This window comes from Panthera tigris, chromosome D4 (assembly GCF_018350195.1).
Source record: "Panthera tigris isolate Pti1 chromosome D4, P.tigris_Pti1_mat1.1, whole genome shotgun sequence".
Taxonomy (NCBI): Eukaryota; Metazoa; Chordata; class Mammalia; order Carnivora; family Felidae; genus Panthera; species Panthera tigris.
In genome coordinates, this window is record NC_056672.1 from 72,104,064 (window position 1) to 72,131,261 (window position 27,198).

At 39.8% G+C, this 27,198-nt stretch overlaps 1 protein-coding gene across 2 annotated transcripts in view; it reads left to right on the plus strand.

Moving 5' to 3' along the window:
* HSDL2 (hydroxysteroid dehydrogenase like 2) overlaps positions 1 to 27,198 on the plus strand; it is a 68,047-nt gene that overhangs the window by 35,668 nt on the left and 5,181 nt on the right. For both annotated transcript variants that reach the window (XM_042964500.1, XM_007094295.3), the window contains exons 7-10: positions 1,175 to 1,369; positions 5,249 to 5,320; positions 12,986 to 13,135; positions 17,345 to 17,473. In XM_042964500.1, the coding sequence (XP_042820434.1) occupies positions 1,175 to 1,369; positions 5,249 to 5,320; positions 12,986 to 13,135; positions 17,345 to 17,473 (546 nt within the window). The remainder of the gene's footprint in view (positions 1 to 1,174; positions 1,370 to 5,248; positions 5,321 to 12,985; positions 13,136 to 17,344; positions 17,474 to 27,198) is intronic.

Below are 27,198 nucleotides of genomic sequence, written 5' to 3' on the forward strand. Positions count from 1 at the left end.
GATTTAAAATAATGGCTCGGCAATGGTATGGAGAGAACCTTATCTGAATTACTAGAAACCCTGAAACCTAAAGTACGTTTAAACAAATTGACTTTCATTGCTTTAAATATAAGCTAAGATAATGTAAGTAAATTGAGATAAGTTACTGTTCACAATTTTGACAATGTATAATTAATAGTGTGCTATTAATGGTAGAGTTTCAAGTTACTTCGTAAACACAGAATTTAAAAATTATATGCAGCTAAAATAGTAAAAATTGTATGCAAATTTTAAAAATTTTTTTAAATGTTTATTTATTTTTGAGAGACAGAGAGTGCACACGTGGGGGAGGTACAGAGAGAGAGAGGGAGACACAGAATCTGAAGGAGGCTTCAGGCTCTGAGCTGTCAGCCTGACAGCGGGGCTTGAACCCAGGAACCATGAGATCATGACCTGAGCCAAAGTCTGACACTTAACCTGTTGAGCCACCCAGGTGCCTCTGTATGCAAATATTAATAGTAATTATTTCTGGCTAGGGGAATTATAGATAATTTTTAAATTCTTCCTTTTGCTTCTCTATTTTCTAGTATTTCCTGTATTAAAGGAAGTATCTGAACTTAAAAGGGACCACCAAAAATCCAACTAGTATTTATTGAGTGCTAATAATGCATTTGTCATTGTTTTAGCCACGAGGAATACCCTGATGAATGACAGAAACAAAATCTCTGTATTTTAATAGAGGGGCAAGATAATAAACTTAGGAAAGGAGCTTCTTATTGTAGAGTCAGGAAACAGGCCCAGAGATGTTAAAGTGACTTGCCAAAAATCCTGACATAGTTGGCCTAAAAATCCCACTCACCTGACTTACTGCTCAGTGCTTTTTCTGTTATACCCTCCTGGCTTTCTCAACTTTCAGGAATCCTGTGCAAATTCTTGAGCATTCTAAATCAGAAGTCCAACTGAATTTTGCTGAGTCTCAGGAACCCATTCTGTTGTATGAGGCAGCATTGTGAAGAGTAAGGAACATGTGTTTTCTACCCGGTTATGTCAGTAAAACATTCGGCAAATCCGTTAAGCTCTCCGGACCTTATTTTCATCATCTGAGAAGTAAAGAGATCAGCTGTCTGGTTTGTTACTTCCAGAGCCCCATTATTTGATCTGGAGTTCTCTGTATGTGTATTTGCTCTCTCCACAGCCATCCACACCGCTGCTATGGACATGCTGGGAGGATCCGGTATTGAAAGCCAGTGTAGAAAAGTTGATATTATTGCAGATGCTGCCTATTCCATTTTTAAAAAGCCAAAAAGTTTTACAGGAAACTTTATTATTGATGAAAACATCTTAAGAGAAGAAGGAGTAAAAAATTTTGATGTCTATGCAATTAAACCAGGTAATGCTTACAGTTTTTTGTTTTTTGTTTTTTAATTTTTTTTTAACATTTATTTATTTTTGAGACAGAGAGAGACAGAGCATGAATGGGGGAGGGTCAGAGAGAGGGAGACACAGAATTCGAAACAGGCTCCAGGCTCCGAGCTGTCAGCACAGAGCCCGACGCGGGGCTCGAACCCACGGAGCGCGAGATCATGACCCGAGGTGAAGTCGGCCGCCCAACCAACTGAGCCACCCAGGCGCCCCAGTGCTTACAGTTTTTAAAAGTAGTGATGTCTGTTTCTGCATTTCCTGCAAGGAACACACCTCTGTTTTGTGTGCACGTTTGAGTCATTATAAAATTAATATGTTCTTTTAAAAGCCGTCCTCCTGATAAAGGGTAGGACTTAAAAGAGAGAAAGGAAAAATAGAAGTGAGTTGAGGGCTTTTAAAATGATATGCAGATATGGAAGGCATATCAGCTATTAGCCATTTCCAAATCTTGAAAGAAACCAAAAATGAAAATTGGTTTTTAAAGTTGGCCTTAAAATCAGAGGAAAGACTTTGTTCAAGGACGTGGAAACAGATGATACAGGAGTGAGTTTTTTACAAAACGCTGGGTGGCTCAGTCAGTTAAGTGTCGGACTTGATTTTGGCTCAGGTCATGGTCTCGCAGTTAGTGGGATTGAGCCCTGTGTCAGGCTCTGCGCTGACCATGTGGAGCCTGCTTGGGATTCTGTCTCTCCCTCTCTCTGCCCTTCCCCTGTTCTCTCTCTCAAATACTTAAAAAAAATATATAGACTCCTTCCAAATATTTGTCTCTCTCTCTCTCTCTCTCTCTCTCTAAATTAAAAAAGAGACAGAGGGAGAGAGAGGAAGACAGAATCCCAAGCAGGCTTTGCACTGCCAGCATGGACAAGGGCCTGAAACCCATAAACCGTAAGATCATGACTTGAGCTGAAGTCAGACACTTAATCATCTGAGCTCCCCAGACTCCCCCAAATGTTTGTCTCTTAAGTGCAGTCTCTTAGAGTAACTCACTGATAGATGGTGAAGATGAGTAAACACAATCTGTCCTTGGTACAAGGGTATGATTTGAGAAGTTCTCAAGGCCCCCTTGTTCAAAGATCATTCTTTCCAAAATTGTAGATGCTGGTGGTGAAAATGAATTCTGACTGTATGTATAAAATATTATATATATGTTTTGATGTTTTATTTACTTTTGAGAGTGACAGTACAAGTTGGGGAGGGACAGAGAGAGGGGAACAGAAGATCTGAAGCAGTCTATGCACTGAGAGCTGCAACCCCAGTGTGGGGCTCAAACTCACAATCTCTGAGATCATAACCTGAGCTGATATTGAATGTTCAACCAACTGAGCCACCCAGGTACCCCTAAAACATGATATATGTTAAATAATAGACAATATAGGGGTGACTAGGTAGCTCAGTCAGTTAAGCAGCTGACTTCGGCTCAGGGCATGGTCTCATGGTTTGTGAGTTCAAGCCCCGTGTCGGGCTCTGTGCTGCCAGCTCGGAGCCTGGAGCCTGCTTCAGATTGTCTCCTCTCTCTGCCCCTCCCCTGCTTGTGCTCTGTCTCTCAAAACTGAATAAACATTAAAAAAATTGAAATAATAGACAACATAGCCATAAGCGAGGGGTCTATTTACTTGTGCTAAAGTGTATTTTAAATAGGGGCACCTGGGTGGCTCAGTCTGTTAAGTGTCTGACTTCGGCTCAGGTCACGATCTCACGACTCGTGAGTTCGAGCCCCACGTCGGGCTCTGTGCTGACAGCTCAGAGCCTGGAGTCTGCTTTGGATTCTGTGTCCCTCTCTCGCCATGCCTCTCCCTCACTCATGCTCTGTCTCTCTCTCTCTCTCTCTCTCAAGAATAAATAAAACATTAAAAGATAAAAATAAAGTGTATTTTAAATATTATTCAGTAGGTTGAGCTTCCACGTCATCCCTGTCTCTTCGGTTTGAACTGAATTAAATAACTCTTTACAGTTTAACAAAGCCATTTTTTAAAGTTTATTTATTTAGTTTTAATTTTTAAAAACAATTTTTTTAATGTTTATTTGTTTTTGAGAGAGACAGAGAACACAAGCGTGGGAGAGGTGGGGGTGGGGGGAGACAGAGAATCTGAGGCGGGCTCTGCACTGAAAGCAGAGAGCCCAACGTGGGGCTCAAACTCACAAACTGCAAGATCATGACCTGAGCCAAAGTCTGATGCTTAACCAACTGAGCCACCCAGGCACCCCTATTTATTTATTTTGAGAGAGAGAGTACCTGTGAGCAGCAGAGGGGCAGAGGGAGAGACTCCCCAGTGGGCTCCATGCTGTTAGCACAGAGCCCAATGTGGGGCTAAATCTCACAAGATCATGACCTGAACCAAAATCAAGACACTTAACTGACTGAGCCCCCCAAGTACCCTTACAAGGCAGTTTTATATACATTATCTATTTAATCTTCACAGCAATCCTGTGAGAGAAGCAGTATTGTTTAGGGATTAAAAGCATGGAGTTTGGGAGAAGAAACCCAGGTTCAGATTCCAGTTCAGCTGCTCACTAGCTGTGTGACTTTAGGCATATCACCCACTTTCTCTGAGCTTCACTTATTTTACCTTATTGGTAAAATTAGGGGAATAATAGCTTCCATGCAGGATTTTTGTAAGAACTAAGTGCAATAATGTGTGTAATGTGTGTGTCACAGTGCCTGACATATGATACAATTGTAGTATTCAGTAGTTAATATTTACAGTAGGAAAACAGGCTTAAAGAGCTTAGTCTTTGCCTAGGAGCAGTCAGCTAATAAGTGGCAGAACCTGAACCAGATTGAGGTGTCCTGGGTCCTGGTACAATTATCACTTTAGGTTTGAAAGGCACAGGGTCATTGTGCACACAAAAAATTTTTTTAATGTACTCTTTTTTTTAATGTTTATTTAGTTTTGAGAGAGAGAGAGAGAGAGAGCAGGGGAAGGGGCAGAGAGAGAGAAAGACACAGAATCTAAAGCAGGCTCCAGGCTCTGAGCTGTCAGCACAGAGCCTGACATTGGGCTCAAACTCATGAACTGTGAGATCATGACCTGAGCTGAAATCGGATGCTTAACCGACTGAGCCGCCCAGGCGCCCCACTTGATACGATTTTTAATCTTAAATTTAAAATTCTGTGCACAATCGGGGCACCTGGGTGGCTCAGTCAATTAAGCTTCGGACTTCAGCTCAGGTCATGATCTCATGGTTTGTGATTTCAAGCCCCACATCGGGCTGTCTGCTGTCAGCACAGAGCCTGCTTCGGGTCCTCTGTCCTCCTCTCTCTCTGTCCCTACCCAACTCACGCTCCCTCTCTCAAAAATAAATAAACATTAAAAAAAATCCTATCAAGCGTTGAGAGCTTAAGATGAATACGTACTATGATAAGTATTAGGATATAATAAAGACCAATGCCTTCCTGACCTCCAGTTTTCTTAATCTTCTGAGAGGGAGAGACAGAGACAGAGATGGGAAACAAGTTTCTTAATAAGGAACCCCCTTTTCTCAGGGGGCTAGGTAAGAAACGAGTCCTGAGTACTTCGGAGGGATGTAGGACAGAAGGGTTGCATGGATAGATGAGAAGGGGGCAGAGCCTCCTGGGAGGGCAGCTAGGAGCTTAATGTAACAGGTGACTCTGTTTGGATCTTAGTGATGAAATTTGCCATTGGAGAGGAGGATAACTGGGTTATGGGAAAAGTATTTTAGCTTTGTGAAAGTCAAGTAGTTTAACAGTTCTCTTGGGAGTCTTTTCCATTGCACAAGAATGATTATTACAATAAAAACAGATATAATGTTCATTAAACAGGTGTTAGGAGTCTTAATATATTTAAGTTGTCTTAGTAACCTGATTATTTTTGGGGTCATTTTTCAGGCCATCCTTTGTTACCAGATTTCTTCTTAGATGAACACCCAGATACAATTATCAAGAAAGTGGAATCACGTGGTAAGATGTAGACCATACTTTATGTAGGAAAATAAAGATACTAACTTACATATTTCTTTCAGAATATAAAATTGGACATTGCTGCCTTCTGGTTTTGATCCATTGTAATTTAAACTAGAGAGTAATATGTGGTCTTGTTAATTCAAGAAGGTTGTCTTTTCCTTCCACCAGTAAGAAGTTCTTAATATATGCTTTTCATTTGACTCAAAAAAAAAAATCTTAAAAAGAAAACAGACCCTTTTTTAAGATTTTTATTTCTTTTCCTTCGCACTGTGTTTAGGTATTTCATGTTGATGTGTTATTTTATTTTGAGGAAAAATGTGTCACATCAAAGTATACCTAACAGCATTCTCAGAGTTTGTGCTGTGTGACTGCTTTATTGGAGAAATTCACTTCAAAGGAGATTTTGGTTTTACTTTATTTTGCTTTTATAATTCAGAAACAATAGCCTCCCTTAATTGGTCCAGAGTTTACGTTTTAGTTTTTGTGTTCTGGCATTGTGTCACTAGCTTACTGAAAGATTTCAGAAGAAACACTGTTTAACAAATACCCATGAGAAGAATTTCTCTCATGGTTTATTAACAAGAATGGCTGTGCTTCTCCTGGGCCCTTACTTTATTTTATCTCACAGGCAGTGTGAATCTCCTAAGTGATCACAGATTCTTTAGATGGCTGCTAGAAAATTTAAGAACAAATTTCCTCTATACCTTTATAGCAAATTTATAGAATCTTATACCACAGTGCATTTTAGTGCCACCTTTTTTCTGGCTTAATCTTTTCTACCTTTACCTTATCTTTGTCTAAATTTTTGGAGATAGTCTTAAAAATTACTTAATAAAAATGGCAACTTTTCATTTGTAGCATGGAAAACTTGAAAACACATCTTATCAAAGTCTAAAAAGAGTCTAGGCTCAAGGCCAGGCAAGAGCAAAATCCTGATTTTTGTGCAGCACCCTAACCTTTGATCTGAGCTTCTCTAAATTCCAAGTTTAAATAATAAGAACCACTTATCGATCATGTATATTCATTTTGTTTTTCACCACATATTTATTGGGCACTACTGTGCATCAGACACTAAGCCAGGTGCTTTGTATGCATTGTCACGTTAACACGAGCCTGCAAGACAAGTATTATTATCTTCATTTTACATCTGAGATCATGGCAGGTGGCGGAGCCAGGATTTAAATTTGTATTTCTCTGATTGCTAAGCCCGTAACTTTAACCAGTAAATTTAAATTGCTTTTCTAACTCCTGAATACTTAAAGTCCTTTAAATTAGCCTATTTTCCCCCCAGTAATCCAACTTATTAATTTATAATGAGTTGCCATCTCATGGACTAGGCATACAGTTGCTATGATCAGCCCATTCTCTCCCTTGGGTCCTAATTACATAGGGAACAGAATCACGATCAGAAGGTTGTTTCATGACCATGGAATCAGAACAAGGGAGGTTAGATGAGTAAAATGTAAAATAAATGTTTACTGGCATCAAATTTTGATAGGAATGATTTTGCCTATGGGATCAGAATGTGTCACGTGCATTGACTACAATCCATATATCATCTCCACATGAGGGATGCCCTCAGCCTTGAGGTCACAATACTCAAATTCCTTTGGCTGAAGCTTTTCTTCCCCATATGCTGCTGGAGAGAGCGTTTGCTACTGTAGCTCTCTTTTTTTATTCCCTCTTCTTCCTTGTTCAGTCTACTGCAATTGTACTTAACATTTTCTGTACATACCTTAATATATTCATATAGTCCAGTATATCTGGCTTAGAATCTAACATCTTTCAGGTGATTGGTTAGTCCCTATCCACATCCTCTCTCTCAGAGGTCAGTGTGTATCCCTTATTTCCCAAGGGGGAGCAGCTCACCTTTCTATTAACGTTTGATTGTACCTTTTCTGGTTATTTGTGCTATGTATATTTGTTTTATATAGTGTATTTGTAATTATGAAGTATATTGTAGATTATGTTCATAATTTTAAGTGTTTTTACTCATATTAAAAGCACTACTGTCATTTCTTCATTGATCTCCCTCCTCCCATTACAACACAGGGAACCCATAGTCTTTTTTGTCTGTTCAGTTTATTTTTGTTTTTTTTCCTTTAGTTATACTTTTTATTGCTTCTGTTCCAGTTGCTCTGGATTCTCCTCAGAAACACTTATTCTTAGCCTGTTGTCCTTTTCCTTTCCCCTGTAGTTGTCACCATCTTTTATTATTTCTATCTTACTGTTCTTTTCTTCTGCATTCTGGGATACCTGCTCAAGTTTGTACTGTAAATTACCGATAAGACTTTTGATGGGGCACCTGGCTGGCTTGGTTGGTAGAGCATGCGACTCTTCATCTTGGGGTTGGACTTCAAGCCCCACATTGGGCGTGGAGCCTACTTTAAAAAACAAAGACTTTTGGGGCACTTGAGTGGCTTAGTTCATTAAGCATCCAACTCAATATTGGCTCAGGTGATGATCTCACAGTTGTGAGATGGAGCCCCACATTGGGCTCTGTGCTGACAGTGCAGAGCCTGCTTGGGATTCTCGCTCTCGCTCTCTGCCCCTCCCCTGCTTGCACGCACACTTGCGCTCTCGCTTTCTCTCAAAATAAACAAACATTAAAAAAAAAAGACTTTTGACACTTTCATCTCTGTTCCCTTTGGCCTGTAATATTTATTTTAATTTTATTATATGTTTCATTTCTCATGTTCCCTCTTTCCTTGTCCATTTTATTCCATTGTCTTTTCATTCCAGCCAGTTATATATGACTTTGTGCCCTCGTTTCATATAGTTTTCATGTGGAGGAATTCTTGTGGGTTTCATAGTAAATTATTTTTAGAGGTAGATTTTTTTTCTCTTCAGAATAATTTTCCATTACTCTTGTGTTATGTTGTTTCTCATAGGCACCAGGTTATTTTTCCCCACTGCTAATTTATCTTCATATTAGGAAATATCTCTAGAGCTAGTAGAGTCAAATGACAGGGATGTATAGATTGCTTCTGGCTTCATTCCTTGTCCTTCTGGTAGAATTGCGTTCTCAGAGCTATAGTTTCTGAGTATAGTTGTGGTACCTGTTAGGCACATAGCTAGTGCCTGTGTGCAAGGCTGACATGGGAACTTCTTTTACCTCCTACTGTCCCCTTCATGCCCTGCTCCCAAGGTTCTTCCCTCCCCATTTTTATCAGTATTGCTTTGGGGTGTGTACTTCCCAGGGTGCCTCACTACAAGGGCTCCCCCTACTGTCTGCTCCTCTGATATTTGGGAGCTACAAGCTTTGAAATTGGATTTGAAAGATGGAGGCGTTCTTAAAAGGCAGCATTGTAGAACAGAGGTACAGATCCTAGTCTTCTAGTTGAAACAAGCCCAGAGTCTGGTCCAGTGGTTTAAAAATATGAAAACCTGTCTTCTTTGTTTAAGTTAGTAGAGCTATTCTTTCTCTGAGATCTTTCATGAGGCAAAGCACAGGCAGTTCCGTGTTTCTTAGGCTGACTCTGTCTACCTTAGAGTTATTGAACATTTGTTCCTAGATTCTGACAGTGATTGTTTGTGAGTCTAGGTGATGTTTAGTAATTTTTTTACATGTTTATGTAAGTATGGAGTTAGGGTGTGATGGGGGCTGCTAGTCATTATCTTTTTTTTTTTTTTTTTTAAGGTTTTATTTTTAAAGTAATCTCCACACCCAGCATGGGACTTGAACTCACGACCTTGATATGAAGAGTCGCATGCTCCACCAACTGAGCCAGCTGGTCACCCCTCTTTTTTTTTTTTTATTTAATTTATCTTTTTAATTTACATCCAAATTAGTTAGCACATAGCACAACAATGATCAGGAGTAGATTCCTTAATGCCCCTTACCCATTTAGCCCATCCCTCCTCCCACAACCCCTCCAGTAACCCTCTGTTTGTTCTCCATATTTAAGAGTCTCTTATGTTTTTGTCCCCCTCCCTGTTTTTATATTATTTTTGCTTTGCTTCCCTTAGGTTCATCTGTTTTGTATCTTAAAGTCCACATATGAGTGAAGTCATATGATTTTTATCTTTCTCTGGAAGTCATATGATTTTTATCTTTCTCTTTTATCTTTCTTTAGCATAATACCCTCCAGTTCCATACACGTAGTTGCAAATGGCAAGATTTCATTCTTTTTGATTGACGAGTAATACTCCATCGTATATGTATATACCACATCTTCTTTATCCATTCATCCATCGATGGGCATTTGGGCTCTTTCCATACTTTGGCTTTTGTTGATAGTGCCACTATAAACATGGGGGTGCATGTGTCCCTTCAAAACAGTATATCTGTATCCCTTGGATAAATACCTAATAGTACAATTGCTGGGTCATAAGGTAGTTCTATGTTTAATTTTTTGAGGAACCTCTATAGCGTTTTCTAGAGTGACTGCACCAGTTTGCATTCCTACCAGCAATGCAAAAGAGATCCTGTCTGCATCTTTGCCAACATCTATTGTTCCCTGAGTTGTTGATATTAACCATTCTTTTTTATTTTTTTTTAACGTTTATTTATTTTTGAGAGAGAGACAGAGCATGAACGGGGGAGGGTCAGAGAGAGAGAGGGAGACACAGAATCCGAAACAGGCTCCAGGCTCTGAGCTGTCAGCCCAGAGCCCGATGCGGGCTGACACGAACCGTGAGATCATGACCTGAGCCGAAGTCAGACGCTTAACCAACTGAGCCACCCAGGCACCCCTATATTAGCCATTCTGACAGGGGTGAGGTGGTATCTCATTGTGGTTGTGATTTGTATTTCCCTTATGATGAGCAGTGTAGAGCATTTTTTTCATGTCTTGGTTGGCCATCTGGATATCTTCTTTGGAGAAGTGTCTATTCATGTCTTTCGCTCATGTCTTCACTAGATTATTTGTTTTTTGGGTGTTGAGTTTGAGAAGTTCTTTATAGATTTTGGATATTAACCCTTTATCTGATATGTCATTTGCAAATACCTTCTCCCATTCTATCGGTTGCCTTTTAGTTTTGCTGGTTGTTTCCTTTGCTGTGCAGAAGCTTTTTATTTTGATGAGGTCCCAGTAGTTTGCTTTTGTTTCCCTTGCCTCTGGAGACGTGTTGAGTAAGAAGTTGCCTTGGCCAAGGTCAAAGAGGTTTTTGCCTGCTTTCTCCTCAAGGATTTTGATGGCTTCCTGTCTTACATTTATGTCTTTCATCCATTTTGAGTTTATTTTTGTGTATGGTGTAAGAAAGTGGTCCAGGTTCATGTCACTGTCCAGTTTTCCCAGCACCACTTGCTAAAGAGACTGTCTTTATTCCATTGGATATTCTTTCCTGCTTTGTCAAAGATTAGTTGGCCATACGTTTGTGGGACCATTTCTGGGTTCTCTATTCTGTACCATTGATCTGAGTATCTGTTTTTGCACCGTCCTCTTTTTTTTTAAGTAACCAAAATGTTCTTTCTCATTAAAGCTTACATATTTGTAGTCTACTGATTGTACCTTTCAAATATATTACTGATTTGTTTTTTGTCTCCTGAAGTTTTATTCTCTTGTGCAAAGTCATCATGCCATGTCTAAATAGTCCAGATGATCAAATTATGCAATTTATCACTTGGCAAATGTCTTGTGGGGCTACACTAAAGTTTTTGCTACAGTCTGCCACCACAGGCTTCTGGGGGACTTGTCATATCTTCTTTCTTTAAAATTTTTTTTTTTTACATTTATTTATTTTTGAGAAACAGTGAGACAAAACGTGAGCGGGGAGGGGCAGAGAGAGAGAAGGAGACACAGAATCTGAAGCAGGCTCCAGGCTCTGAGCTGTCAGCACAGAGCCCGACACGGGGCTCGAACCCATGAACTGTGAGATCATGACCTGAGCTGAAGTCGTATGCTTAACCAACTGAGCCACCCAGGCACCCCTATCTTCTTTCTTGACCTAGGTGATGATGACACAGTATATCCACTTATTGATAAGTTTTAAAAAATTATTGAAGTATAGTTGACACAGAATATTACCTTTGTTTCATAGTGATTCCACAGGTCTATACCTTATGCTGTGCATATCACAAGTGTAGCTACCATCTGTCACCATACAACATTACTACAATACCACTGACTGTATTTCCTGTGCCATACCTTTTATCCCCATGACTTACTCATTCCATAACTGAAAGCCTATGCCTCTTACTCCCCTTCACCCCTTTTTACACATCCCCCAACCCCTTTGGTAACTTTTTGAGCTATATACTTACGATCATTATTCATGCATGTTATCCATGAATAAAAAGCAAGGGCAAGGCAGTCGGAGTTGTTTGCCATGGGTGTAGGCAATAAAGAGGTGCACTCTCTAATGAATTTAAAAATAGTAAGAAACTAAAAGTTTATTTAAAAGTGTGTATCTTTGCTCCATTGGATCTTGAGGATTTCATCTTTAATATCTGTTTGGATTTTAACTTGTAAGAAGAGAAGGATTTTCTTGTTTATTTGTTTGGGTGTTTTTGTCTCTGGAATCATTATAGTGGAGGGTAATCTATATCCAGCAAATTCGGGATACTTTTATATTGCTTCTGTTGTACTATGGAATATTTTTGTGCTGCCAATTATATTTCATTTAATAACCTTTGGTGAGTTATATGGCTGGGTGTAATTTGAGTCGGAAAGTAGATGGAGAGTTCATTTTTAGCCTAGAGCACAGATTGGCCTTGGAATTAATTTAATTAATGAATTGTTCTCACCTGTTTCTGGGGGCAACTGCTAAACTGCCCACAAGTGATTCCGGGAGGAAAAATAAAGGAATAGAGGTTGGCTTTGGAGGACAGCTTCAAGCTATGGCAATTGAACTGTCCTGTGGACTGCACATCTACTGGCTCGTTATACGCTGAATGGTTACGGCCAATGGGTTACATGGATACAAGTTTAAAAACACTATAACCTCCATTCCCCTGGCCTTATATTTCTAGGCAGGGGTGGGGGGGCTTTCATGAGGCTTGTAGTCTGATCTCCATCTTCATCCAATGAGGGGGGGACCAGTCTGATTAAACTGGAAGAGGAACTAATTTTGTGTGGTTTAGACTCTTGTGAAGGTTCTTTCTGTCTGAGCAGGTTGTCCCCAGTTTTCACATGACCTGTACTTTTAGAGGCATTTCTAAGCAAATTAGAAAGGAAGGAGGAGGAGGCAAATTCAATCCAGGGGTGAAGGAACTAAGTCAAATTTAGAAGCAAAGTTACTAGGAAGTTCACTTGGCTGTTAATTCAAGCTACAATCTCCAGTTCAGCTCTGCTGTTTACATGGTTGATGTTCTGATCTCCATGGTACTTACTCTAGTGTCTTTTCTCATTTGGTTTTAGAACTCGGAGCGGATGATAAAGGAGTGATTATTACTCCTAAAACTCCCAAAAGTTTGTTTAGGTCCCTTAAAAAAAACCAAAAAAACAAAAAACACTATTGTTTAGTAATGGTTTGTTTTTTTTCAACGTAATCTGAGAGTCAGCCTTTTACCTGGAGAGTATAAACCAACTGATGTGTAACTGATGTATTTGGATATTATTTCATCAGGTTGACTTAACACTTTGTCACCAAATATATTTAAAGTCATTTTGGTCAAACAGGTCTAATTGGTGGCAAGTCTCTTTTGCTAATTAATTAATTCTGTGTGGGGCCTTACACTGCCTAGGCTTTAAAGACATTTATATCAATAATGTTTTATAGGTGCTGTTCCGGAACTCAAAGAAGAGAAGCCACAGCCACCACCAAAACCACGTTCTGGAGCTGTGGAAGAAACATTTAGAATTGTTAAGGACTCTCTCACTGATGATGTCGTTAAAGCCACTCAAGCAATCTATCAGTTTGAACTCTCAGGTAAAAATCATATCTAGTAATTTGGCACTTTTGTGAAACAAAGTAGGGTATGTCCCTTGGCAGAAAATCAGCCTCCAGTAGTAATCACCTTGATAGTTGGCTGTATCCAGAACCCTTAACCCTAGAATGTAGACATTCAAGAATAGCAGGGTGCCTGGGTGGCTCAGTTGGTTAAGCGTCTGACTTTGGCAAACCGTGAGTTCGAGCTCCGCGTCAGTCTCTGTGCTGCCACCTCAGAGCCTGGAGCCTGCTTCAGATTCTGTGTCTCCCTCTCTCTCTGCCCCTCCCCGACTGTACTCTTTCTCTCTCTCTCTCTCAAAAATAAATAAACATAAAATTTCATTACCTATACTGTCAGTGTTAAATACATTTTTGGCATATGTAATTGAGAGAAAATCCTGTTTAGGAGGGCATGTGGATCATGACAGGCAGTATAATACAGTAATTTATCATTAGCCGTAGCACCTTACCATTTTTATCTTTGGAATTGTTTAGGTCAGTCTACATGTAGTCAGTTTTTTCAAACTTCTCAGTAGTTTTCTTCTCAACATAGTATTAACACATATTAATGATAGTTTTGAGAACTAGCTACTTTAGTCCCATTGAATGCAAACTTTGACATTATCAGTTCTTTTATCCTTTGCCTCCCCTGTTTCATCTCTTCTTCCTTTTTACCCTTTAGAACCCATGGTCCATTGCTTTAATCACTCTCTTGCCTGTATCCTAAATTTCCTGAACTTTTTGTGCTTATGTCACCATCTGTCAAAAGCCTAATCCTGGATGAATCACGTTATGTGACTGCCCCACAGTTGCACCCAGGCTGCCAAGTCCTCCTGGAGAAATGGAAAAAACCCATCACACCACCCGGTGGATCTGTACCAGTAGAAATTCATCACTGGGGCACCTGGGTGGCTCAGTCAGTTAAGCATCTGACTCTTGATTTCAGCTCAGGTCATGATGTTACGGATCATGAGATCAAGCCCCCCATCAGGCTCTGCACTGTCAGAGCTTGGATTCTCTCTTTCCCTGTCTCTGTGCCCCTCCCCTACACGTGTGGGCTCTCTGTCTCTCCCTCAAAATTAATAAACATATAAAAAAAAAGTTCTTTAAAAAAAAAGTAAAGAAATTCATCATTGCCCTTCTTCAACTGGGGTCTAAGCAGTGCCTGAGAATTCTCTATTTCTGTAGTCAAGCTTACTGCCTCATTTTTCGCAGTAATTATTTTATTTTATTTTATTTTATTATTTTCTAACTTTTTAAAATATAATTTATTGTCAAGTTGGCTAACATACAGCGTATACAGTGTGCTGTTGGTGTTGGGGGTAGATTCCCGTGATTCTTCACTTACATACAACACCCAGTGCTCATCTCAACAAGTGCCCTCCTCGGTGCTCATCACCCATTTTCCTCTCTCCCCTGCTCTGCTGCCATCAACCCTCAGTTTGTTCTCTTTATTTAAGAGTTCCTTATGGTTTGCTTCTCTCCCTCTCTGTAACTTTTTTTCCCTTCCCTTCCCCCATGGTCTTCTCTTAAAGTTTCTCAAGTTCCACATAGGAGTGAAAACATGGTATCTGTCTTTCTTTGGCTGACTTACTTCATTTAGCATAATACTCTCCAGTTCCATCCACGTTGCTGCAAATGGCATCACTTCATTCTTTCTCATTGCCAAGTAATATTCCATTGTATATGTAAACCACATCTTCTTTATCCATTGATAGATCCATCCAGTTGATAGATATTTAGGCTCGTTCCATAATTTTGGCTATTGTTGAAAGCACTACGGTAATTATTTTTAACCTTCTCAGTGTTCCACAAATCTCCCAGCTCTCCCTTCACCACATCCCTGCCAGTGTCAGCAGATAATCCCACCTCCTCTTTCACAGAGATAATAGAAACTTGCAGACAAATTGCTTCAGCTTCCTGCCATCTGATATCAAATCAGCCATTATGAGCATCATTCTTTCTTCCTTCCCAGTAGAACAGAGTTCATCTCTAGATTCATGCATCTCAAGCTTTTATGTTCATATTGATCACCTGGGATCATGTTAACATGCAGAATCTGATTTAGCCTGTCTCCAGCAGAGTCTGAATTCTGCATTTCTTTTCTTCTTTTTTTTAATGTTTATTTATGAGAGAGAGAGAGTGTGCACAAGTGGGGGAAAGGGAGAGAGAGAGGGAGACACAGAATCTGAAGCAGGCTCTGAGCTGTCAGCACAGAGCCTGACACGGGGCTCGAACCCATGGACTGCGAGATCATGACCTGAGCTGAAGTCAGATGCTTAACCACTGAGCCACGTAGGCACCCCCACAGATCACACTTTGAGTAGCAAAGCTGTAGATCCCATGTCCTGTGGCCTCCTTAGGGACATTGTGCTGGTAATTATGCCCTCTCTCTGACCTGCTCATCCTACAGCCTACTCTCTGGTAGTATTTTAACATTCTCAAAGTCCATACCATCTTCAAATCAAAACACAACCCCCAGCCCCACTTCTGCCTCCACCATTCTTCTCCCTTTTAAGAGCCAAACATATTTCCATGTGCACTTCACTCTGCTCTGGTATATTTCTCCATTCCATTGAATTTGCTGTCACCAAAGTCCTCAGTGACTTCTATATCGTCAGTGGGCCTTTGTCATTCTTACCTTGTCACCACTTTACAGCATCTGAAACTGTTGACCACTCTTTCCTTCTGGAAATACTCCCTTCCTTGACTTCGCTGATAGCCCCTCTCCTCGCTTCCTTCCTCTGTCTGTAATCATCGTTGTCAGTTACAGACTTGCCCTAGAAAACCTCAGTCACTCAAATGGCTTCAATGACCATAGGAAATGATTACTCAGGGGAGCCTGGGTGGCTCAGTCGGTTGGGCGTCTGACTTCGGCTCAGGTCATGATCTCACAGCTTGTGAGTTCGAGCCCCACATCGGGCTCGGTGCTGGCAGCTTGGAGCTTGGAGCCTGCTTCAGATTCTGTGTCTCCCCCTCTCTCTCTGCCCCTCCCCCATACTCACTCTCTCTCTCTCTCTCTCTCTCTCTCAAAAAATAAACATTAAAAAAAAAGAGGAAATGATTATTTATGTATCTATATTTCTAGGCTAGTCAGACTTCATTTGACATTTTCCCTTGGCTGTCACAAAAATGCCTCAACAATCTGAAAATGCCTAAAACAGCACACCATTCCCAACACCTGCCTCAAACACTACCTATTCAATCTGTTTTTCTTCAGTAGTCGTCTCTCAGTAAAAAATACACCAGTTTTACCCAGTATCCTGAGCCAAAAATTAGCAAACCATTTTTATGCACTCTCCATACCTTTCCTCATCATATTCATTTACCCAATCTTGTGTTTCTTATTTGAAATTCTCAAATAAGCCTACTTTCCCATATTCCCTTTGTCACAGTTCTGGTCCAGGCATACATCCTCAAGTTCCCAAACTACCCCAACACCATCCTAACTTGCCTTTTGCATCCTCTTCATCCCTCTCCGGTATATTCTCTGCACTGCTTTTAGGGTGATTTATTGAAAATACCAGCCTTATGTCATTCTCCTTCCGTAGCCTATCCCTTTAGGATGAAGTCAGTGAATCTTTTACATGGCTCACTGCCCCCCTCCCCCCCCCCCCCCCCGCCCTGCATCTGGACCACTTCATGAGCTCATCTGATGCCACTCTTCATTCTCTTTCTGCCTTCAGTCCCAGTATACGTTTTTCAGTTCCTCATCTAGCTAATTCTTACCTGACTCTTACTCATTTTAAAGTGTTTACTTATTTACTTTGAGAGAGAGAAAGCATAACCAGGTGGAGGGGTGGAGAGAGAGGGAGAGAGAGAATCCCAAGCAGGCTCCACACTCAGCATGGAGCCTGACACAGGGCTCGATCTCATGAACTGTGAGATCATGACCTGAGCTGGATACTTAACTGACTGAGCCACCTAGGCACCCGCTTACCTGACTTTTAAATCTCACCTTCCGCTGGTCTTGCCCGACTCCACATTAACCTTCCACTTCTTCTTGTGTAAGAACCATGTTACTGCGGAGTATTCAGAGCCTAGCCTAGTGCCTGGCATGTGACTACTTAATGGATATTTGCTGAATTTGATAGAGGCCTGAGGGTTTTAACCTGGAAAAGAGCATTTATTTTAACTGTAGCAGTTATTAAGTTTAAGAAGAACAGGGCTACTTTGGCATTTATTTTTACATCTTTATATTTTGTGTAGGTGAAGATGGTGGAACGTGGTTTCTTGATCTTAAAAGCAAAGGTGGGAACGTTGGATATGGAGAGCCCTCTCATCAGGCAGATGTGGTGATGAGTATGTCTACTGATGATTTTGTAAAAATGTTTTCAGGTGAGTTTTCAATTTTATGAATTTACTGAGTGTTTAAGGAGACTTTAGTTCCAACTTGATTCCTTTCCAAATAATCAAGACTTGTTTTTGTAGCTGCAGACCCTTAGCGACTATTGATGTTGAAGAGCACATAGTCTGCAGAAGGTGATTCTTACTGTTTGGTACCTACTCTTACGACTAACCTCTCCTGCCCCTTCTACTTCAGCCAACAAGTGGGAAGTAGAAGTCAGAATTTCCTTTTTTCATGGCTGAGAAGCCCAAAGATAATATTAGGAACAGAGACGTAATTCAAGAGGACTTGTAGGTGGGCTTTATTTGTACTAGTTGAACTAAGAAACCCTTTCCGAGAACACCTGGGACACCAAAGGTGCTGCACTCAGCTGCAGCCCATTTGTTGAGAGTAAGGTCATATTTCAATCTTGCCGTGACTGTAATAGGAAACAGTGGCCCTCTCCCATGGCCCCATGAGCCTGCTTTCTGTGGCATCCCTAACCAGGAGAATCTTCTTTGTAGTTTTCTACTCTGCTAGTGTACCTCTTAACAGTGCCAGAAAACTTTAAGGGTATTTTTTCAATTTTCTACTCTTAGAACGCTACTCCAAACAGTAATTATCACATGTATTTTTTAGAAACAACACTTTAAACCGTTACAACATTCTAATCAAAAAGATTCACTTAATGATCTATAAGTATTATTCATTCTTTGCTCTGTTTTAATCTTCATAAATTGAAGATCACTGTGCATACTCCGTGCCTTCTAGGTCTTGCTTTCCATCTCCAATCCAGGGTGCTAATGGCCTACATACTTTATGAGCCAATCTGTGTGTATTACTAATGGTTGAGGTCCCTTCAACTTTTCCTTTTTTTTTTTTTTTACAGTAGTAGTAAATATCCATGGTACAAAAATCAGAAAATACACTTAAGAAAAAGCAAAATAAAAATACTTCTTTATCACACTACTAAGAAATGACCATCAGTTGATTTTGATTTAGAGTCATATATATTTCTGTGAGTGAGTATATAAATACTCACACATGGGTCCCCTGGGTAGCTCAGTTCATTAAGCATCCAACTTCAGCTCAGGTCATGATGTCTCGGTTCGTGGGTTCAAGCCCTGCATCTGGCTCTGTGCTGACAGGTCAGAGCCTGGAGCATGCGTCACATTCTGTGTCTCTCTCTGCCTTCCCCCCGCTTTGCACTTGCTGTCTCTCACTCTCTCAAAAATAAATAAATAAACATTTTTTAAAAATCGTGTTTTTCGGGGTGCCTGGGTGGCTCAGTCGGTTGAGCATCTGACTTTGGCTCAGGTCATGATCTCACAGCTCGTGAGTTAGAGCCCCGTGTTGGGTTCTGTTCTGACAGCTCGGAGCCTGGAGCCCGCTTCGGATTCTATGTCTCCCTCTCTCTCTGCCCCTAACCCACTTGTGTTCTGTCTCTGTCTCTCTCAAAAATAAATAAACATTTAAAGAAAAATTGTGTTTTTCAAAAATAAAAAATACACATATGTGCTTATAAAAACAGGATTATAGCATTACTACTGTTTGGTAATCTTTTTCACTAATATAACATCTTTCAGTGTTAATGAATAGTTATGTCTTTAGTCATTTTCTTTTATTTATTTTTATTTTTTTAAATATTTATTTTTGAGAGAGAGTGCGAGTGGGGGAGGGGCAGAGAGAGAGGGAGATACAGAATCTGAATCAGACTCCAGGCTCTGAGATGTCAGCACAGAGCCTGCCATGGAGCTCGAACTGACAAACTGTGAGATCATGACCTGAGCCGAAGTCAGATGCTTAACCAACTGAGCCACCCAGGCACCCCTCTCTTTAGTCATTTTCAATAGTGTTTTTAGTGTTTTAGTATTCCAACAGCTATTTCCTTATAAAACTTAAAGTGCTTTGTACATACTAGATGATCAGTAAATGTTGGCAAATTTGCACCTTATAAATAAGTAATATTTTGAACTTAAAGATCATTTAAAAATTTACTGTCGGGGCCCCTGGGTGGCTCAGTCAGTTGGGCGTCCGACTTCGGCTCAGGTCATGATCTCGCAGTCCGTGAGTTCGAGCCCCGCATCGGGCTCTGGGCTGACAGCTCAGAGCCTGGAGCCTGTTTCGGATTCTGTGTCTCCCTCTCTCTCTCTGACCCTCCCCCATTCATGCTCTTGTCTCTCTCTGTTTCAAAAATAAATAAATGTTAAAAAAAAATTTAAAAAAAATTTACTGTCTATTTCTAAATTTAAATAACAATAATTATATGCATTATATGCATTGTATGGTTACTATGAGATGAGCAATACTCTGAAAAATGCTTTGAGATAAAATATTTTCTCCATTTTATAAAAATGGAGACTGAGGCATTGATGAATTAAATAATAAACCCAAAGTCACAAAGTGAGGAAATGTTGAAGCCGAAATTTGAATCCAGGCTAACTCTTTACTCATGCTCTTTTAATCATCATGTTACTCTGCCTTCCAAAGGTGAAAGAGTCAGGCCGCGACTTTAATTTACATTTTATTTATGTATCATAAACCTGTAATAATGGGCTTTCTGTTTATCTTTCTGTGAATGTGTCTTTGGATTGACTAGGAAAGATCAGTCAGATAAATAAGTTAAAAAAAAAAAAGTATTCTTACAAGGTTTCTTTTATAGCAACAGTGAGTTTGCTTCTGCTTCTTATGTCCTTTCATTCCTACTCTATCCCATCTGCTTTCCTTTGGGCACAATTTAGACCTTATATCTTTGGTTTTTTAAGTTTTATTTATTTATTTATCTATTTATTTTGGGGCGGGGAACAACAGGGGAGGGGCAGAGAGAGACAGACAGAGGATCCGAAGTGGGCTCTGTGTTGACAGCAGAGAGCTGGAGGAGGGGCTTGAACTTGTGAACTGTGAGATCATGACCTGAGCTGAAGTTGGATGCTTAACCCACTGAGCCACCCAGGTGCCCCAGCCCTTATATCTTAATATGGTTTCTCTTTTAAGAAACCATAGCCATTCCTGACCTAATTTATATAGCAGATACATTATAAATATAAAAACTTTAAGCAACTAGTGATTTTTTTTAATTTTTTTAATATATGAAATTTATTGTCAAATTGGTTTCCATACAACACCCAGTGCTCATCCCAAAAGGTGCCCTCCTCAATACCCATCACCCACCCTCCCCTCCCTCCCACCCCCCATCAACCCTCAGTTTGTTCTCAGTTTTTAACAGTCTTTTATGCTTTGGCTCTCTCCCACTCTAACCTCTTTTTTTTTTTTTTTTTTTCTTCCCCTCCCCCATGGGTTTCTGTTAAGTTTCTCAGGATCCATGTAAGAGTGAAACCATATGGTATCTGTCTTTCTCTGTATGGCTTATTTCACTTAGCATCACACTCTCCAGTTCCATCCACGTTAAGCAACTAGTGATTTTTAAGCAACTAATCAAAATCTCTTCTTTTGGCCAGTAGAGGCCACTGTATGGTAAAACATTGTAATAGAAAGGAAATAAATTGTACAAGATTACCTGATTAATATATGGGAAGAGAGATTCTATATAGGATATTGTGCTTACTAGCAATTTTTTAAAAGTTATTTTTATAAACAGTATTATTGAAATATAATTTATATATCATTAAATCCACCCAGTATGAGTGTAGTACGTAGTTTTTAGTAGATTCATAGAGCTGTACAACCATCACTAACAATCCAGTTTGAGAACATTTTCATCACCCCAGAAAATTCTCTCATGTCTCTTTGTAGTCAGTCCCCATTTTTACTCCCAGCTAGCCAACCAGTGATTTGCTTTCTGTCTCTACAGATTTGCTGTTTCTAGATATTAAATGAAATCAAACAGTATATAGAGCCTTTTGTATCTGGCTTATTTCACTTACCATAAGGCTTTTGAGATTCATCCATTCATGTCATAGTATTTATCAATAGTTCAGTTCCTTTTTATTGCTGAATAACATTCTGCTGTATGGCTGTACTACATATTATTTGTCTGCTCACCAGCTGGTGGACATTTGGGTTACTTCAAGTTTTTGCCTTTTGTGAATAATGCTGCTCCAAATATTGTCATACATGTATTTGGGTGGATATCTATTTTCATTTCTCTTAGATAGATTCCTAAGAGTGGAACTGTTAAAGTTTCTGTATATAAAACTTTTTCAAAAACTACCAGACTGTTTGCTAAAGTAGCTGCACCAATTTTACATTCTCATTAGCAATGTGTGAAGGCTCCAGTTTCTCCAAATCCTCACCAATACTTATTAGTGGCTTTTTTTTCTTTTACAGCTTTATGGAGGTATACTTGACAAAGACTATTTAAGGTATAAAACAGGATGATTTTTTATATACACACACACACACACACACACACAGTTAAGTTACTATAATCAAGCTAATTAAAACATTGATCATCTTACATGGTTAACTTCCTTGTGTGTGTAGTGAGAACACTTAAGATCTACCCTTAGTGGGGTGCCAGGGTGGCTTAGTTGGTTAAACATCCAACTCTTTTTTTCTTTTTTATTTTAATACGAAATTTCTTGTCAGATTGGTTTCCATACAACACCCAGTGCTCATCCCAACAGGTAAGCATCCAACTCTTGATCTTAGCTCAGGTCTTGATCTCAGGGTCGTGAGTTCAAGCCCTGCATTGGGCTCACACTGGGTGTGAAGCCTACTTAAAAAAAAAAAAAAAGATCTACTCTTAGATCTACTCTTAGCAAATTTCACATATACAATGCAGTTTTATTAACTGTAGTCATCATGCTATACATTGGATCCCCAGGAATTATTCATCTTGTAACTGAAAGTTTGTACTCTTTGACCAACATCTCCCTATTTCTCTTACTCCCAACCCCTGCCAACCACCATTTTATTCTCTGCTTCTGGGTTCCACATATAAGTGAGATCCGTATTTGTCTTTCTATGTTTAGGTTTATCTGTGTTGTTACACATGGCCCTGTCTTTGATACTATAGCCATTCTAATAAGTGTGTGGTGATACATCTTTGTGACTTTAATTTGTATTTTCTTAATGTTGAGCATCTTTCCATCTGCTTAATGGATATATACATTTGATGAACTTTTGCAGGGGCGCCTGGGTGGCTCAGTCCGTTAAGTGTCCGACTTCGGCTCAGGTCATGATCTCACGGTCCGTGAGTTTGAGCCCCACGTCGGGCTCTGTGCTGACAGCTCAGAGCCTGGAGCCTGCTTCAGATTCTGTGTCTCCCTCTCTCTGACCCTCCCCCATTGATGCTCTGTCTCTCTCTGTCTCAAAAATAAATAAACATTAAAAAAAAATTAAAAAAACAAAACTTTTGCTCGTCTTTGAATTGACTTATCATTTTATTGTTAGATTGTTAAAATTTTTTTATAAATCCTAGATGCATGTGATTTGCCAATATTTTCTCTCAGTCTGAGTTTTCTTTTCATTTTCTTAATGGTGTCTTTTGAATTACAAAAGTTTGTTAGTTTTGATAAAGTCTAATCCATCATTTCTTTCTTTTACGGTTCATGCTTTTTTTTCAAAGTATTTCATTCTTCTTTATGCTGTTGTGAATGGAATTATTGTCTTTAATTTTATTTTTGAATGATCTGTTCCTACTGTACATAAATATAATTAATTTTGTGTATTAATTTTATATCTTGTGAAAAACCAGTGCAGCCATTTAGCCCTGGGATTTTTTGGGAAAATTTTAAATTATTAATTCAATTTATTGTTATATATAACAATAGCTTTTATTTTTTAATAGCTTTATTGAGGAATAATGCACATACTGTACAATTCATCCATTTAAAGTGTACAGTTAAATAGTTTTTAGCATAGTCACAGATATTTGCAACCATCACCACAGTTACTTTCAGAACATTTTCATCACCTCAAAAAGAAACCCCATACCCATTAGCTGTTAACCCCATATCCCCATCTACCTATCTTCACTCCTAAGCAACCACTAATCTACTTTTTGTCTCTATAGATTTCTAATCCGAACTTTCATATGAACAGAATAGTATAATGTTGATTTGCTTGTGACTGGCTTCTTTCAGCATGTTTTTCCTTTTAGCATGTGTTCGAGTTTAATTTAAAAACAATTTTTTTTAATGTTTATTTATTTTTGAGAGAGACAGAGTGCAAGTCAAGGAGGGGCAGAGAGAGAGGGAGACACAGAATCCGAAACAGACCCCAGGCTCCAAGCTGTCGGCACAGAGCCCGACGCAGGGCTCGAACTCACGAACCGTGAGATCATGACCTGAGCTGAAGTTGGATGCTTAACTGACTGAGCCACACAGGTGCCCCTCAAATTTCATTCTTGATGTAGCACGTATCAGTACTTTCTCTTTTCTTTAGTGGAGATGAAATTCATTTGACATACAGTTAACCATTTTAAAGTGTACAGTTCAGTGGCATTTAATTTAGTGAATACACAATGCTGTGCAACCAGCATTTCCCTTTAGTTTCTTTTTTTTTTTTTTAATTTTTTTTTCACGTTTATTTATTTTTGAGACAGAGAGAGACAGATCATGAACGGGGGAGGGTCAGAGAGAGAGGGAGACACAGAATCCGGAACAGGCTTCAGGCTCTGAGCAGTCAGTACAGAGCCCGACGCGGGGCTCGAACTCACGGACCGTGATATCATGACCTGAGCCGAAGTCGGACGCTTAACCGACTGAGCCACCCAGGCGCCCCCCCTTTAGTTTCAAAGCTTATTCATCACCCCAGAAGAACACTCCATACCATTTAAGTAACACTTTTCATTCCAGCCTTCTCCATCCCCTAGCAACCACTAATAATGCTTTCTCTCTTGCTCTCTATGGATTTGCCTATTCTGGATAGTTCACATAAATGGGATCATGCAACAGGTAACCTTTGTGTGTAGCTTCTTTCACTTAGCATAATGTTTTCAAGGTTCATCTAAGTTGTAGCTTATATCAATACTTCATTGCTTTTTATGACCAAATAGTATTCCATCATAGAGATATGCCATAATTAGTTTATCCTTTCACTGTTAACAGACGTTTGGGTTGTTTCTACTGTTTGGCTGTTATGAGTAATGCTGCTATAAACATATGCGGCCAAGTGTCTGAGTGGACTTACGTTTTCATTTCTCTTGTATTGCTGGGTCATGTGGTAATTCTATGTTTAACTCTCTAAAGAACTGCCAAACTGTTTTCCACAGCAGCTGTACCATTTACATTCCTACTAGCAGTGTTATGAAGGCTTCTGTTTCTTTGCATTCTTGCCCTTACCAGCACTTGTTGTTTTTGTTTTTGTTTTAATAGCCATCCTGGTGGGTGTGAAGTGATACCACGTTGTGGTTTTGATTTGCAGTTTCCTAATGACTAATGATGTTCAGCATTTTTTCATGTGCTTATTGGTTATATGTTCATCTTCCTTGAAGAAATGTCTCTTCAGGTCCTTTGCACATTTTAATTGGGTGTCTTTTTTTTTTTAGTTGGTTTTTATTATTATTTTTTTCCATCCTAGAGACAGAGAGAACACAAGTGGGGGAGAGGGGTAGGGGGAGAGAGAAAGAGAACCTTAAACAGACTCCATGCTCAGCACAGAGCCTGATGTGGGACTCGATCCCATGACCCGGGGATCATGACCTGGGCTGAAATCAAGAGTCAGACATTCAACCCACTGAGCCACCCAGGAACCCCCCCCTATTTTTTTTTTACTGTGTTTTAAGGATTCTTTATATATTCCAGGGGTACCTGGGTGGCTCATTCGGTTCAGCATCTGACTCTTGATTTTGGCTCAGGTCATAATCTCGTGATTTGTGAGTTTGAGCCCGCATCAGGCTCTGCACTGACAGCATGGAGTCTGCTTGGGATTCTCTGTCTCTCTCTCTCTCTCTCTCTCTCCCCCCTGTTCAAGTGCTCTTTCTCTCTGTCTCTCTCTCTCTCAAAATAAATAAACATAAAAAAAAAAGCAACAACAAAAAAAGACCTTCTCTATTAAAAATAAGTATTCTCTATACATTCCAGGTATAAAGAAGATATTGTTTATGAAATACATCATTTGCAGATATGTTCTCCCAATTTTGGGGAGTTATCTTTTCACTTTTTTTTTAATGTTTATTTATTTTTGAGAGAGACAGAGTATGAGCAGAGGATGGACAGAGAGTGGGAGACAGAGAATTCCAAGCAGGCTCCATGCTGTCAGCACAGAGCCCAACACAGGGCCCAAACATAAAAACTGTGAGATCATGACTTGAGCTGAAACCATGCGTTAGTCACTTAAATGCCTGAGGCCTGAGCCACGCAAGCATCCCTGAGGGTTTTTAGATTTAGCTCTCATATTTAAGCCTCCAATCCATTTTTTTAAATGTTTTATTCATTTGAGAGAGAGAGACAGAACGTGAGCGGGGTAAGGGCAGAGAAACAGGGAGACACAGAATCCGAAGCAGGCTCCAGTTGTCAGGACTGAGCCTGAGGTGGGGCTTGAACTCACAGACCACGATATTGTGACCTGAGCCAAAGTAGGACGCTTAACCGACTGAGCCACGTAGGCTCCCCAAGGCCTCCAATCCATTTTGAGTTAATATTTATGTATGGTGTGAAGTAGGAGCCCAACTTCATTTGCTTATGTGTGGATATCCAGTTTTCCCAGCACCATTTGTTAAATGGACTATTCTTTTCCCATTGAATGGTCTTGGCAACCTTGTTAAAGATTAGTTGACCATAGATGTACTGGTAAAATTAATATAGAATTACCATATGGGGTGCCTGGGTGGCTCAGTTGGTAGAGCATCTGACTTCAGTTCAGGTCATGATCTCACGGTTTGTGGCTTCCAGCCCCACCTTGCACTCTGTGCTGACAGCTCAGAACCTGGAGCCTGCTTCGGATTCTGTGTCTTCCTCTCTCTCTGTCCCTCCTCTGCTCACGCTCTCTCTCTCTCTCAAAAATAAATAAACATTAAAACAAAACTAAGAATTACCATATGACCCAGCATTTCCACGCCTATATTCAAAAGAAAATAGACTCTCAAATACGTGTATACTCATGTTCATATCAGCTCTATTCACAGTAGCCAAAAGTTGGAAACTACCCAGATGTCCATTAACAGATGAATGGATAAACAAATATTATTCAGCCATAAAAAGAGATGAAGTACTGATTCATTGTAGAATGTGGATGAACCTTGAAAACTTAAATAAGTGAAAGAAGCCAGACACAAAAGATCACATATTATATGAATCCTTTTATATAATACACTGGAATAGGTAAATCCATGGAGACAGAAAGCTGATTGGTGGTTGCCAGGGCCTAGAAGGAAGGGGAACTGTGAATGCATAATGGATGTAGGTTTCCTTTTGGGGTGATAGAAATGTTTTGGGACTAGATAGAGGTGGTGGTTGTACAACACTGTGACTGTACTTAAATGCTGAATTGTTCACTTTATTTTTTTCTTTTTTTAATTTAAATTTCTGTTAAACATACAGTGCAATATTGGTTTCAGGAATAGAATTCAGTGATTCATCACTTACATAAAACACCCAGTGTTTGTCACAAGTGCCCTGCTTAGTACCCATCACCCATCTAGCCCATCTCCCACCCACCTCCCTTGAATTGTTCACTTTAAAAGGATTAATTTTGGGGTGCATAGATGGCTCAGTTGGTTACGTGGCTGACTTCAGCTCAGATCATTATCTCGCTATCCAGGAGTTTGAGCCCCGCAATGGGCTCTGTGCTGACAGCTTGGAGCCTGGAGCCGGCTTCTGATTCTGTGTCC